At 59.4% G+C, this 14142-nt stretch overlaps 1 protein-coding gene across 5 annotated transcripts; it reads left to right on the forward strand.

The window, feature by feature from the left end:
* The first annotated feature begins 144 nt into the window (after positions 1-144).
* Positions 145-12496, forward strand: PIK3R2 (phosphoinositide-3-kinase regulatory subunit 2). 5 transcript variants are annotated; one of them, XM_073803063.1, is made up of 17 exons: positions 145-298; positions 2099-2846; positions 4411-4572; positions 5503-5595; positions 5943-5984; positions 6095-6226; positions 6317-6527; positions 7029-7114; positions 7265-7373; positions 7463-7561; positions 7711-7891; positions 7996-8121; positions 9167-9309; positions 9541-9717; positions 10546-10617; positions 10767-10961; positions 11284-12496. In XM_073803063.1, exons 2-17 carry the CDS (start codon positions 2525-2527, stop codon positions 11489-11491), a joined length of 2358 nt encoding a protein of 785 aa, XP_073659164.1. In that variant the 5' UTR covers positions 145-298; positions 2099-2524; the 3' UTR covers positions 11492-12496. The 5 variants fall into 5 exon arrangements, with proteins under 5 accessions (XP_073659164.1, XP_073659165.1, XP_033709835.1 ...); XM_073803064.1 differs by having other exon boundaries at positions 10791-10961; XM_033853944.2 differs by lacking the exon at positions 4411-4572.
* Positions 12497-14142: the final 1646 nt, after the last annotated feature.

Below are 14142 nucleotides of genomic sequence, written 5' to 3' on the forward strand. Positions count from 1 at the left end.
ATCGGCTATCTCGGGGCGCCCCACCCCCGCCCCGTTACCCTCCAGTCCCGCGGGAGTACGTTCGGCTCTTTCCGGAAACATTCGAGCGTTCCCAGGCTCTGCCTCGGCCTCATTGCACCCTCCCGGCCCGAATACGCTCGGCCGTTTCCGCCGGGGGCGGGCCCGACCGTTCGGAACATCGGCGGCGGCGGAGGTGGGGATCCCGCGGCTGCGGCGACGGCGGCCGCGGTGGAGCCACGGGTCTGGCTCGGCTCTGCGTGACGGCGGCCGCGGCAGCAGCGGTGGCGGCCGCGACCAGGTAAGTCCGCGTTGGTCCGCGTGGCAGGCCGGTCTGGGGGTTCGGTCAGATGCGGGGCGCCCAGGCAGAGTGTGGGGCCACGGTGGAAGCCAGAATGCGAGCAGGGTTGCATCGGGCCCCGCGGGAATTGGGGGCCGCAGGGAGCGGGAGGCCTCTGGCTCGACCTGGCTGCGTTGCAGCCTTCCCCGGACGATGGGGGCGGAACGGGGGACCCTAGGGAGAGATAAGGGGTTGGAGCTGCGGCCCTGAATTGAGGGAGGCCCTGCCGGGAGTGGGGCATCGAGCAGTAATGAGGGGCGCCCAGGCATTGTGTGGGGCATAGTGGGGTGCAAGACGGTAGAGGGTCGACTCCACTTCCGGCCCCTGGGCTGGGCTGCGGGGTCCACGCAGGCCCGAGTGCGCGTCTGCACACGCGTGAGCGCGCAGGCCCTGAGTCCAGCCGCCAAGACCCCAGCCAGGCCTGGCCTCTCCACCCGCCTCTTGGATTCGGGGAGCGCTGGTTCCCAGGCGCGCACACCGCGGCGTGTGCAAACGTGTGCTCAGCTGGGCGCGGAGGCGGGCAGGCAAGCGGATTTAGGCGGTTTCCTGGACGTCCCCCTCGCTGGGCCTCAGTTTCCCCACCTGTAGAGTGGGGGTACAGGGGCCAGGGAGTGGGTAAGTTGGGGCGTCCTGGAATGTGGAGCTTGTGCTCCCTGCTTGGACACCTCTTGCTGCTCCCGTGGTTGAGGGATAAAGTCTGACCCTCTGCCTGGCACTCGAGGCCCTGCGTGGTCTGCGGCTTTCTTAAAGCCACCCTGAACTCTCGGCAAGCATTTCTTGCTGTCAAGTCTTTGCCTGTACTATTTCCTCTGGCCAGTGCCCCCTCCTCTCCTCTGGAGGACCCGCCCCTAGGAAAAGCACCGCCTACCACCCCCCAACCTCTCTGGAGGACTGAACCTGCAGGGCTGAGATTGAGAACGTGTCTGTGCTGGGCTGTGTCTCCCTGAGGCTGGGGGCTCCTAAGGAGTGATCATTGCCCCTGCATCCAGCAGCCTCCCTCTTGTCAGTCGTAGTGCCCTCCTTCCCTTCACCCTTTACTGGCTCCATGTCTACCCTGGGGCTAAGGTCCTCTTGGCCTCCCACCAACCCCCTTCTGTTTTGAGTACCTACTGTGGGCACCAAACTGAGCAATGTCTGGACACCGCCCCCCCCATTCCCTCCTCCCTTGCAGAGATCAGAGATCCATTTGTTTGGACTCACCTCTAGGCCTTTGCCTGTGCTAGGGCCTCTGCTTGGACCTCCTTTCCTACCGCCTTTTGCCCCTGATGCCTCCTTCTGTGCTCAGCTGGCCCAGTCTCTCCTCGGGGCTCCCACAGCACCCTGAGCATCACCCATTACACCCTACCCACTCTGGGTATAACTATCTGTCATGTGGCTGCTGCCTCCTCTCATCTATCCTGGGCCTTGTGAAGTTGGACGGATCTGAGTTTTTGAGTCCTGGCATCCTGGCCCATTGAGTTGTCCAACAAAGACCTCCCTGCTCTGAGCCTCAGATTCCCCATCTCTAACCAGGATGATGAAGAGCTTGTTTACTGAGCATGCAATATGACCGGGGCAGATGCTTTGGAGCTCTGCCCCCAACAACCCCAAAGGAGGGCTATTATTGTACCCATTTTACAGCTGGGTAAACTGAGGGGACAGGGACTGGCCCCCTGTTACCCAATGAGTCAGGGGATTCTAACCTGGTGTTTGGGCCCATCTCTGAGTTGGGGGTGGCAGGAGTCCAAACCGGCTGATGCTGCCCTGCCCCTCTCCCCTTAGGTCGGCGTCCCGAGCCGAGCATGGTGACAGCCTGTGCCCTCGGCCCCCTCGCCTGGCGCAGCTGGAAGAGCCGCCAGCCTCGGGAGCCGATGGCTCCCCACGCGAGGGAGTGAGCGGCCCAGCCCAGCCCTACGGATTGAGGGGGGACGCAGCGGCTGAGTGACCTGCGATCACGCTGCTGCCGACCCCCTCCCACCAGTTGACGAATGGTGGACCGAGCAACGAGTGACCCTTGTCAGGGTCGTGGAACAATGGTGGGAAGCAAGGCGTGAGCATCCCCTGTGGTCACCTGTAACTTCTTGGTGGAAATAGAGGTCTGAGTCCACAAGCCCACCCAGCGGACCCTCCTGGCCCCCACCCCAGGCTGATGGGGCCACTGGGGCCCCAAGCAGCCACCTGACCATCCATACCCCACCCTGCCCAGCCATGGCTGGCGCCGAGGGCTTCCAATACCGTGCGTTGTACCCGTTCTGCCGGGAGCGGCCGGAGGACCTGGAGCTGCTGCCGGGCGACGTGCTGGTGGTGAGCAGGGCAGCCCTGCAGGCGCTGGGCGTGGCCGAGGGCAGCGAGCGCTGCCCACAGAGCGTGGGCTGGATGCCTGGCCTCAATGAGCGTACACGGCAGCGCGGCGACTTCCCTGGCACCTATGTTGAGTTCCTAGGGCCTGTGACCCTGACCCGGCCTGGGCCTCGCCCACGTGGCCCACGCCCACTGCCTGCCAGGCCCCGAGATGGGCCCCCTGAGCCAGGTGAGCAACAGGTAGGGGCCCTGGCAGGGCTGGGGAAAAGGGGGAGTGCCCTCAGACCCTCAGTTTCCTCTTCTCTCCCATGAGGCAATGGTGCTTCTTCCAGGAGAGGAGGGATAAGGACATTTGGTTGGTCAGCAAATGTTGATTACACTGCCGTCAAGGGCTGGATGCAGTTCATGGCACTGGGCACCGAGTGGTGGACACAAGGCCTGGCCCTGCCCTCATGGAGCTTCTGGTTCAAGAAGTGACGAGAACGTAATTAGGGAATGACAGATGCTGTGAGGAAGGAGCCTCTCAGGAGAGATGGGGGTAAAGGGCTCCGGGCAGCAGGTACAGCGAGGACAAAAGCCCTGAGGTGGGAATGTCATGACGGGTTCAGGGAACAAGCCGTCAGGTGGAGCAGAGTGAGAAAAGGGGCAGGGTCCTCACCTCAAGGACTTCGTGGGATTGATTTTGAAGACAATAGGGAGTGTCCAGTAAGATTCAGGGGCTCAATTTAGCTTCATCTTGTGATTTGCAGACAAAGAGTGTCCTGGGAGTGGAGAATCAGGGCACCGAACATACGCTGCAATTGCTGCGTGCTGGGCTGTATGCTGGGCAGGGTGTGTGGGTTCCAACCAGGGAAACCGAGGCTCAGCTTGTGGGGAGGAGGCTGACGAGTGCTGAGCACCCGGCGTGGTCTGCTCCAACCCTCACAGCTGCCCAGTGAGGCCCTGTGTACAGATGTGGAGACCAAGGTGCAAGGGGGTCGAACCATTCGCTCAGGGGCAGTCACCCAGTGAAGGCCAAAGCCCCTGGGAGGCACCGTGGCCCCACCCGATGGCCTGCCTGGTCTTGTGCCCGAGGGACACTGATGCCCAGAGAGGGTCAGGCCAGAGTCCCACAGCGTGGGGTGGAATGGCGGGGTGCTGAGGCAGCACGGTTGCTGGCTTGGGCTTCGCAGCATCTGGCGTCTCCAGGGCCGGGGCCTGCGTCCCGCCTCGGCCTGGAGGAGCAGGAGGCGGCCCCATCCGGGCTCCCAGCCAGAATCTGCCTCTCCCCCTGGTAACAGCCGCCTCCCTCCTGTGCCTGGCCTGGGTCCAGACACCACACACATCCCCACTCCGGGCGGCCACCCAGCCCCACCCTCCAAATCTTCCAGGACTATGTGACATCGGCTAGGACCAGCCCTCTCCAGGCCTCAGTCTCCTCATCTGGAAATGGGGGGTACTAGTCCTTTTGTTCAAGCCCTGACCCTCTGGGATCCTGGGACCACCAGGCAGCAGGCTGCAGCTGCCTGCCTTCCCTCCATTCAACTCCACACAGGGAGCTGCGTGCCGAACCCTGATGTCACCTGCGCCCCCGTCTGCCTGTGCACCCACGGGGAGGTTGCTCCCTCCCTGAGCCTCAGTTCCTCATCCGTAAAATGGGGATAATGCCTATTCTGATGAGACCTCCCTCCATGCTTTGCAAACTGGTCACAGGCAAATTTCAAAGTTGAATTTCAGAGCCCCCTTACCAGCTGGGATGTCACCCACCTCCCCTTGTTCCCTCACTTTTTTTTTTTCTTTCATTTTCGACACAGCTGGGCCTTTCTTCAGCTCAAGGCACCACCTGGCCCATCATTCAGGGAGGCCCCGCAGGCCCCGGCTTGCTCCTGCTGTGTGCCAGGGCGTCCCCGCCAAGGGCCAAAGCTGCATCCAATGGTGGCCGTGCAGGCAGAGTGCGCCGGAGCACAAAAGGCTGGGTGGGGCAGAAACATGGGGCTGGGGGTGGGGTGGGGTTGGGACATGGAAGGAGGTCAGCATTTTTAAAAGGGGGGAATTTTTTTTTTTTAAAGCAAAATGACTTAGAAAATGGAGAAAGGTCCTTGGAATGAGGTGTTCTGATCCAGCTGGGATATTTTCCTTTTACTCTCTTCAACCACTTTGTTGTTCCCACTGAGAAAGGAGAGATGATTCCATCGACCAGTTTCTCAGTTGAGGAATCTGAGGCACAGAGAGGGTGGGTCCTGTGCCTGAGGTTGCACAGCAAGCAATGGCAGAGCCCGAAACCTGCCGTATGAGTGTCCTGTGGCTGCTGTAATGAACTACCATAAACTGGTGGCTTCAAACAACAGGAGTTTATTCTCTCATGGTTCCGGAGACCAGAAGTCCAAAATCAAGGTGTGGGCAGGGCTGTGCTCTGTCCAGAGGCTTTAGGGGAGGATCTTTCCTTGCTTCTTCCAGCTTCTGGGGGTTCCAGGTGTACCTTGGCTTGTGGCCACATCACCCCAATCTCTGGCTCTCTCTTCATATGGCCTCTTATAAAGACACTAGTCATTGGATTTAGGGATCTCATCTTGAAATCCTTACCTTAATTATATCCGCAAAGACCCTATTTCCAAGTAAGGTCACAGTCACAGGTACCAGAGATTAGGAAATGGACATACCATTTGGGAGGACACTAGTCAGCCAACTATATCTGGCCTCTGTAGTTGGGTGAATTGATATTTTAACCTAGAAAATCGTTTCCCACTAATTCAGCCCTCCCAGCCCCACCAGCTGGGCCTTCTGTCCACCCCCCGCCCCCAGAGTGGTGGTCCAGATGCCAAGCACTTGGGCTGAGATGCAGCAGGCAAAGAGAGGGGCCCAGGTCCTTCTAGGGACCCTGCCAACATTCTTTCCCCTCCTGCCAGGCCTCACACTCCCTGACCTACCCGAGCAGTTCTCCCCGCCTGATGTGGCTCCCCCTATCCTGGTGAAACTTGTGGAGGCCATTGAGCGGACAGGTGAGCCTCGGCCTGGCTGCAACCCCTGGATTCTGCTTGCTTGCCTCTGGTGATGGGCAGCTCATCTCCCTCACAGGGCTGCTGGGCTCACTCTGTATGGGAAGTGTCTTTGAGTCTGGATGTCCTGGGCCTCCATATTGAGTTGGGGAAGGAGTAACTCCCAGGGGAATGTAGACCCCATCATTGCATGTGCCGTGCCCTCTGCCACCATTTCCCTCCCCTCCCCCTGTTCTTACCTCTGGGAGGTTAGTAGCCACCCCAGACCCCACACGGGGGTCGAGGCAGCATTTGAGAGCTGGCCTTGCCACGTGGGGTGGCACTGACTTACCCCATCCCCTTCCCCACAGGGCTAGACAGCTACAGGCCTGAGGCACCCGCCGCGCGCACAGGTGAGGGAAAGCTTCAGTGGGCAAGAGTGGGAGAGGAACCTGCCCTGGACGGATGATGTCCCCTCCCTGCACCCGTCTTGGATCGACCCTGCACCCCCTTGCACCCGCAGACTGGTCGCTGAACGATATGGAGCAGTGGGACGCTGCAGCCCTAACAGATGGCGTGAAGGGCTTCCTGCTGGCGCTGCCCGCACCCCTTGTGACACCCGAGGCCGCGGCTGAGGCACACCGAGCCCTGCGGGGTGAGTCTGGCAGGAATCCCGGACTGGGAAGGGCGCTGGGGCGGGCGGGTGCCGGCCCTGGCTCACCTTCCCCTGGCCGTCTGTCCGCAGAGGCCGCGGGGCCCGTGGGGCCAGCGCTGGAGCCCCCGACGCTGCCGCTGCACAGCGCGCTCACACTGCGCTTCCTGCTCCAGCACCTGGGCCGGGTGGCCCGGCGCGCCCCAGCCCTGGGCCCAGCTGTGCGTGCCCTGAGCACCGCCTTCGGGCCGCTGCTGCTGCGGGCGCCGTCGCCTTCGCCGCCGCCAGGGGGCGCTCCCGACGGGTGAGAGGCCGGGGCTGGGGAGGCGGGGCTGAGCCGGAGCAAAAAGGGGTGGGGCTTTAGATGGAGGAAGGGCTGGAGCCGTAGCCAGGGTGGGGGTCTAGACGATGAGAAAGGAGTGTGGACGGGGCCCAGCGGGGGAAGAGGCCAGAGCTGTCATGATGGGCGAGCTAGGAAAGATAACAAGGGGTGGGACTTGAGGTCCAGGAAGACTCTAGCAGGGCTTGGGACAAGGCGATGAGGCCTAGACCGGAGGGCCGGCACTTGGGTGGTGTCTGTACCTTCCTTCACATGCTGACTCCTGTTGTTTGTTGTATGAATACTTACTGGGAGCTAACTGCATATACATAAACAGTAGTGGGTCTCGCACACCAGCTTGCGTCACCTACTCTTCTTCCCCTCGCATGCTTTCACGTAGACCCCCCCGCCAGACGCACATGCACATGCAGGGCCCTGTGCACACCAGGCCCTACCCAGCGCTCACGACACGTCCCTTCCCCCTAGGACTGAGGCCACCCCCGACTTCCCTACGCTTCTGGTGGAGAAGTTGCTTCAGGAACATCTGGAGGAACAGGAGATTGCGCCCCCAGGTGACCTCCACCCCCTTTTATTAGCTCCTATCATTGGGGACCAAGGATGCTGACTCGGAGCCCTGCCAGCATCGGCAGGCTTGGTCGCAGTGGGAGCTGGCCACGGTATACAACTGGTGTTCAGTGTGCGTTTGTTTTCCTGTCCCCCAGCACTGCCGCCAAAACCCCCCAAGGCAAAGCCAGCCCCCACAGGCCTGGCCAATGGGGGCAACCCGCCCTCCCTGCAGGATGCTGAGTGGTACTGGGGTGACATCTCCAGGTAGGGTTGTGGGGTGGAGCCACGTGGTGGGCAAAGCCTGAGGGGTCGGGTCTCCCAGTGGGCAGCCCCAGTCCTGGCTGTCTCCACAGGGAGGAGGTAAATGAGAAACTGCGGGACACACCTGATGGCACCTTTCTGGTCCGAGATGCATCTAGCAAGATCCAGGGGGAGTACACGCTGACCCTCAGGTGGGGGCCTGTCCCTTCAGGGAGACCAGGGGTGAGCGGTGGGAGGGAGAACACCCAGGTCAGAGGACTGGGGGTCGCACAGCCAGTGGGACGTTGCTGGGTCTGGCGGATGCTGCTGGTTGCTGACACCCCCTCTCACCCGCCCCTAGGAAAGGTGGGAACAACAAACTGATCAAGGTCTTCCACCGAGACGGGCACTACGGCTTTTCGGAGCCACTCACCTTCTGCTCTGTCGTGGACCTCATCACCCACTACCGCCACGAGTCTCTGGCTCAGTACAACGCCAAGCTGGACACGCGGCTCCTCTACCCGGTGTCCAAGTACCAGCAGGTGCAGGGCTGGGGCGGGAGCTGGGGGCGGTGGGGGTGGGGGTGCCTGGCCGGCCCTGGGCCTGTTTCCCAGGTAGCTTCCCTGATGGCACCGGGTATCCCCAGGACCAGATCGTCAAGGAGGACAGTGTGGAAGCAGTGGGCGCCCAGCTCAAGGTCTACCACCAGCAGTACCAGGACAAGAGCCGCGAGTATGACCAGCTCTACGAGGAGTACACACGCACCTCCCAGGTACCACGGGCCAGCGCACCCCGGGAGACCCAGGCACGGAGGGGCAGTGCCAAGGCCACAGGGACAGACGTCCACTTCTAGGTCACAGCAGGCTCTTACAACCAGGGACCACCCTAAAAACATAGAAATCAATGTATGTGGTTCTAAAAAGAACAAAAAAACAAAACGGATGAAGAGGCACCAACCAGCCTCCCAGGAGCGGCTGAGCTGTGGGAGATGTCTTGGTTGAGCCTCTGGGCCTCAGTCTCCCCATCTGGAAACTGGAACCGTGAGTCTTAATTACTTCTCCATCCCCTTCAACCTGGATGTTATTCAAAATGATAATAACCACCTGACAAAGAGTTGCCTAAGACAAAGGGTCGGGAGCTCATGGAAAAGAGCAGTGTCTTTTAAAAACAAGGAAGTGGGGGGAGGTTTTATTACTCAAGGACTGTGTTAATAAATTTCTTTTGTAAGTTGAGATGCAACTTATTCAGATAGAACATCCCATCTCGAGCAGGGAATTTCTCTGTCTCCCCTGTAGTCCCTGAGCAATTTCTGTCTTGTCCCCTTTCTAGTGATGGGTCACCTGAGGTTCTAAGTGGACAAGATACCTGTCTGGGATCAATTAGGAACATCATGACCGTGGAAATGGCTTAGGCCCCCTGAGCCTCAGTTTCCCCATTAATAGTTCTGACTTTGTAGGAGGCTCTTGGGAGGTTTTATGAGATGATGCATGGAAGGTGCTTGGTGCAGCATCTACTCTGAGAAGGAGCCCCATGAATTGTAGCAACTAGATTTATCATTAATTCTCAGCCGTGCTCACAGACCCAGGTATTTTTTAAGGTGCCTAAAGGAGGATCTAAAGGAAGAGGGGGTTTGGGGAGTGTGGGGTTTGAAGGCTGAATAGGAGTTCGTTTGGCGAAGGAGGGGCTAGAGGAACGATGCACGTGGTGGAGGGAACAGCTTGAGCAAAGTCTCCATATCAGGTTGGGATCTGCCTTTATCCCTCACGAGGGACTTGGATGGAGTCCCAGGAGGTGCTCAGATTTACCCCCTCCTCCAGGAACTGCAGATGAAGCGCACAGCCATTGAGGCCTTCAATGAGACTATCAAGATCTTTGAAGAGCAGGGCCAGACACAGGAGAAGTGCAGCAAGGAATATCTGGAGCGCTTCCGGCGTGAGGGCAATGAGAAAGAGATGCAGAGGTGAGTCTGGTTCCTCTGCCCTGCCCTACTGCACCTTGATCTGACACAGCGCAAGTGGGGAAAGAACGGAAACAGAGAGGGCAGCCTGGGTTTCAGGGGAAGAGAGGGTCAGTTGAAATGGGCTTTGAAGGATGAATAGGAGTTTGCCAGAAAGAGCAATCAGGGAAACAGCATGTCCAAAGGCTTAGATACTGGGAGCCATCTGAGGCCTCTGAGCCACTCCTCCCACAGGATCCTGCTGAACTCAGAGCGACTTAAGTCTCGTATTGCTGAGATCCACGAGAGCCGCACAAAGCTGGAACAGGAGCTGCGGGCACAGGCCTCCGACAACCGAGAGATTGACAAGCGCATGAACAGCCTCAAGCCAGACCTCATGCAGCTGCGCAAGATCAGAGACCAGTACCTCGTGTGAGTGCCTGGCTCTGCGCTCACCCGTGGATCCCCCCGTTAGTGCAGGGGCACCTGGCGAGGTGACCTCTGCATGCGTCTCACTCTTGCTTTCTCCACCAACTAGCCCTACCTGGTCCCCTAGCCCCCTCGTCTGTCCGCCAGCCCCTTCCCTCTCGATCAGGCCCCTCCCAGCCCCCTCAGAAGGGCTCCCTGTGCGGCGGCCTCAGCCTCAGTTGTGGAATGGGAACGCTGCTCTCACGAGGCCAGGTCATTGGGAGCCTCCGACAGGGTCCACTCCATGAATGCCAACTGTGCCACCCAGCACACGGCGCCCAGCCTGAGCCCAAGATCCCTCCTCTACCCACTGACCCACTGAGGACTTCATCAGGGGCTTCCTTCTTCCGCCTGGGTCTTGGACGCTCATGTGCACCTGTTGTGTGCCAAGCACCTTGCACATATTAGCTCACTTGGTCCTTTCAAAGTCCTTTGTAAATCTGCCCTGTGCAAAGGTGCACCACCGTGTAGTCCCCAGGACTGAGCCTCTGATAGTGATAAGACCTTGCCATGATGGTACAATCCAGAGTCTCAAAAAGTGTTAACAGAAACATAATAAATAGGGGGGTTCCCTGGCAGAGCTTGGGGAGTCCACCTGGGTTCAAGTGGTTCTTGGCCAGGCCAAGGCTGACCCCTTGTGGCAACCAGGGGTATCACACCCAGAACCTGCGCTTGTCAGCCCTTGCCTCCAACCAGGCTGGCCTGGCCCATGGTGGCTCGCCCTGCCTGTGTTGCAGCTGCTGTTCCCCTACCAGCAGAGCGGCAGGAGCCCACCTTTCCTCTTCCCCCCAGGTGGCTCACTCAGAAAGGTGCCCGGCAGAAGAAAATCAATGAATGGTTGGGGATCAAGAACGAGACTGAGGAGTGAGTGACCAATTTGTGGTGGGGGGGAGGGGTCGTCCCAGGGGAGGGGCCATTTTTGGTGGGCTTTGCAGAATGACTAGGAGTTCACCAGGGAGGGACAGTTGTCCAGGTGGCAGGGGGACCTTGGAGGCTAACGAGTAAGCGACCAGGGCTCCTCCCTGCCTCCCCCACAGCCAGTACTCACTGATGGAGGATGAAGATGATCTCCCCCACCACGAGGAACGCACATGGTATGTAGGCAAGATCAACCGCACCCAAGCTGAGGAAATGCTGAGTGGCAAGCGAGATGGCACCTTCCTCATCCGTGAAAGCAGCCAGCGGGGCTGCTATGCCTGTTCTGTGGTGTGAGTGCCTGGCAAGGGAACGCGAGTGGACTGAAGGTGGGGAGGAGGGATCCGCCCATTCCTTCCGAGAGCTCTCATTGAGTGCCACCTGTATGTTAGGCCTCGGGAAGACAGGAAGAAGCCCTGGATTCTTGGGGACGGGGGAGGAAGCTGGGACGGTACCAAAGCAGGAGATGGCGGGGTCTGGACCGGGTCGGCATCCAGCATCCAGGAAAGGGGGAAATATACGTCCCAGGCAGGGTCACCTGACAGGAATAGGGGGGCGGGGCTGGGAGAGCCTAGTGGGGGACCATCTGACCCACCCCTTCGCCTGCACCCACAGGGTAGACGGCGACACCAAACACTGCGTCATCTACCGCACAGCCACGGGCTTTGGCTTCGCAGAACCCTACAACTTGTATGGGTCGCTGAAGGAGCTGGTGCTGCACTACCAGCACGCCTCGCTGGTGCAGCACAACGACGCGCTCACCGTCACACTTGCCCATCCTGTGCGCGCCCCGGGCCCCGGGCCCCCACCTGCCACCCGCTGAGCTCTGAGCAGGAGAACTGGCCCAGCTGGGGTGGCAGCTACATCCGCGGTCTCCATCTTTTTGAACCTGTCTCTTCTTTCTTGGGTTTTCTCCATCTCTCTCGTCTTTGTGAATGTCTTCAGGTCTATCTGTTTTTCTCTTTAGCTCTCTGCAATTCTCTCTCTCTCAGGTTCTCCTCCATGTCTGCCTGTCTCTCCATCTCTCTGAGTCTCTGTGCATCTCTCCCGCTGTCACACTTTGTCTCTTTCTAGCTCCATCTGTCTGTCCTCTCTTTTCCTCTTGGTCTCTTTCCTTCTATTGTGGGGGTCCCGCCTCCCCCGCTCCATCCCCCTTCCCCCACCGGCACTGCCCTCCCTGCAGCTCTGGCCACCCACACCCCTGTGCCCTGCCCCTGACAGGCCCCTGGGGTCCCCAAAGCCCCACCTTGGCTGCACCTGCCATGTTTACAGAGGCCTCCGGGCTGTGCGGCCCCGACCTGGGTACCCCGATTTTTAAGCCATAGACCTGGGATCAGGGCAGGAAGGAACTTTGCTTGGCCACTTCCAAGAACCTCATCCATGACGTCTGGGGCCAGGCGGGACCTGCCCCACAGACCCCAACTTCCCCTTCAAATCCTGAAGTGAAACCCAGTTAACACCACAATGGGGCTGCTGCCAAGAAGTAATCCCAAAAAAGAAAATAAGTAAAAATAAACTCATGAGCTGACCGCAGGCCTCCCAGGAACTGAGGCCACCAGCACCTCTGGGGCAGCCGACACGCAGCGCTGCCCACAGCACCTCTACGCGACGCAGACTCAAGGCTTCTCAATCATGTCGGGCTCTGATTTTGTTTTTCCTTGACTGTACGTAAAGCCCTCTTTTCTCTCCTCTTTGGGACGAGAGCCCTGGTTTTCTATGCCGCCCACGGACCCCCACCCCATCCCACCTCCTGCCTGCCTGGCCAGGCTGGCAGGCCGGTTTTGTATGGTACGTTGATACTGATGTGGATATAAAACATTGAACTTGATGAATGCTTCTGTCTTTGGTGACAGGCTTCTTTAGCTCCGGGCTGCCAACCCCGGCCTCCTCCCCACCTCCACCCCCACAACCCCAGTTTATTTTATTATTTTTTATTTAATTTATTTTTTGCTTGCGTTGGGTCTTCGTTGCTGCGTGCGGGCTTTCTCTAGTTGTGGCGAGCAGGGGCTGCTCTTCGTTGTGGTGCGCGGGCTTCAGTAGTTGTGGCACGTGGGCTCAGTAGTTGTGACTTGCGGGCTCCAGAGCACAGGCTCAGTCGTGGCGCACGGGCTTAGTTGCTCCGCGGCATGTGGGATCTTACCGGACAAGGGCTCAAACCCGTGTCCCCTGCACTGGCAGGCGGATTCTTAACCACTATGCCACCAGGGAAGTCCCCCAACCCCAGTTTAGATGCTCATGTCCAGAGAAGTTGAGAGACCTGCCAAGGTCACACAGCAGAGAGGCTCAGACCCCAAGCTCTGCCCCACACCCTGGCCTGCTGGGGGGACCCCAGGCAGACCCTGGCCCAGCTCCTCCCTGGCCCCCAAGTTTGAGTTGGAGTTCCGGCAATCAGCCACCAGCCCTACCCTCCAGAAAGTCACCTCCCCTCTGATGTGTAGCTTCATTGCCAGGCAGGCTTAATAGTCACAACCCCTCCCGTGACACCCAGAGGAGTCCGCAGTGCCAGCCCCTCCCTGCTGACCTTCCACTGACCCCCTCTCCACACCTGTCCCTGATGCCGGCTGCCATGTCCCAGGGGACACTGAGCTGGGTACTCCTGCTGTCTTTCTTTATTTATTTACTTATTTACTTTTTGCAGTACGCAGGCCTCTCACTGTTGTGGCCTCTCCCGTCGCGGAGCACAGGCTCCAGACGCGCAGGCTCAGCGGCCACGGCTCACGGGCCCAGCCACTCCGCAGCATGTGGGATCCTCCCGGACCGGGGCACGAACCCGTGTCCCCTGCATCGGCAGGCGGACTCTCAACCACGGCGCCACCAGGGAAGCCCTCTTATGCTGTCTTTGATGCAGATTCATGTTCACCATCTTCCTCCTCCCAAAGGTCCCTGTCTCTCTATCCTCCCCTCTCACACCCCCAGGGCTGGGAACCTTCTGACCTTTCTTCTCCCCATACAGCACCTGTCAGGATCCACCACGCCTGAGGCAGCCCCAGGTGGATGAAGGAACCAGGCTGCCTCTGACCCATCTCTCCACTGGGCTCTCAGAGGGACAGGACTTGCTTCCCTTGGCCTCAGAGCTCTGGTCCTTCCCAAGCACTGTCCCCGCTGAGTGGTCAGTCAGGAGGCACCCCATAAATAACTCCAACCCGGACTCTGCCCCCACTGCGGTCTTCACCCACTGCATGGGTGGACGCAGGGTAAAGCTCACCTTCTCAGTCCCATGAGTCCAGCCGGGTGGAGCCTGGGGGCACAAGAGAACAGCCCACAGAGCCTCTAGCCGGTCCCCACACTCAATCAACTGTGTTTTCTCAGAGACATCACCTCCCCTCTCTGATCCTGCTTCCTCTTACCAAGTAGGGTCAATAGTTTCTACCCCTGCCCCCAGTGGACACCTCTGAGGGTTCCATGATCAAATGGGTGAGGTTACATTTATGAATTCCTCCAATAGGGCTGATGTTTCATAACCACCGGAAAAAT

Source organism: Tursiops truncatus, chromosome 3 (assembly GCF_011762595.2).
Source record: "Tursiops truncatus isolate mTurTru1 chromosome 3, mTurTru1.mat.Y, whole genome shotgun sequence".
In the NCBI taxonomy this organism is placed as follows: domain Eukaryota; kingdom Metazoa; phylum Chordata; class Mammalia; order Artiodactyla; family Delphinidae; genus Tursiops; species Tursiops truncatus.

Excerpts from the sequence above, each read along its gene's own strand:
- PIK3R2 (XM_073803063.1), top strand. The coding sequence starts at position 2,525 with ATGGCTGGCGCCGAGGGCTTCCAATACCGTGCGTTGTACCCGTTCTGC. Across the intron at positions 5,596-5,942 it reads GGAGGCCATTGAGCGGACAG|GGCTAGACAGCTACAGGCCT; the intron begins GTGAGCCTCGGC and ends CCTTCCCCACAG. Across the intron at positions 6,528-7,028 it reads CCAGGGGGCGCTCCCGACGG|GACTGAGGCCACCCCCGACT; the intron begins GTGAGAGGCCGG and ends CCTTCCCCCTAG.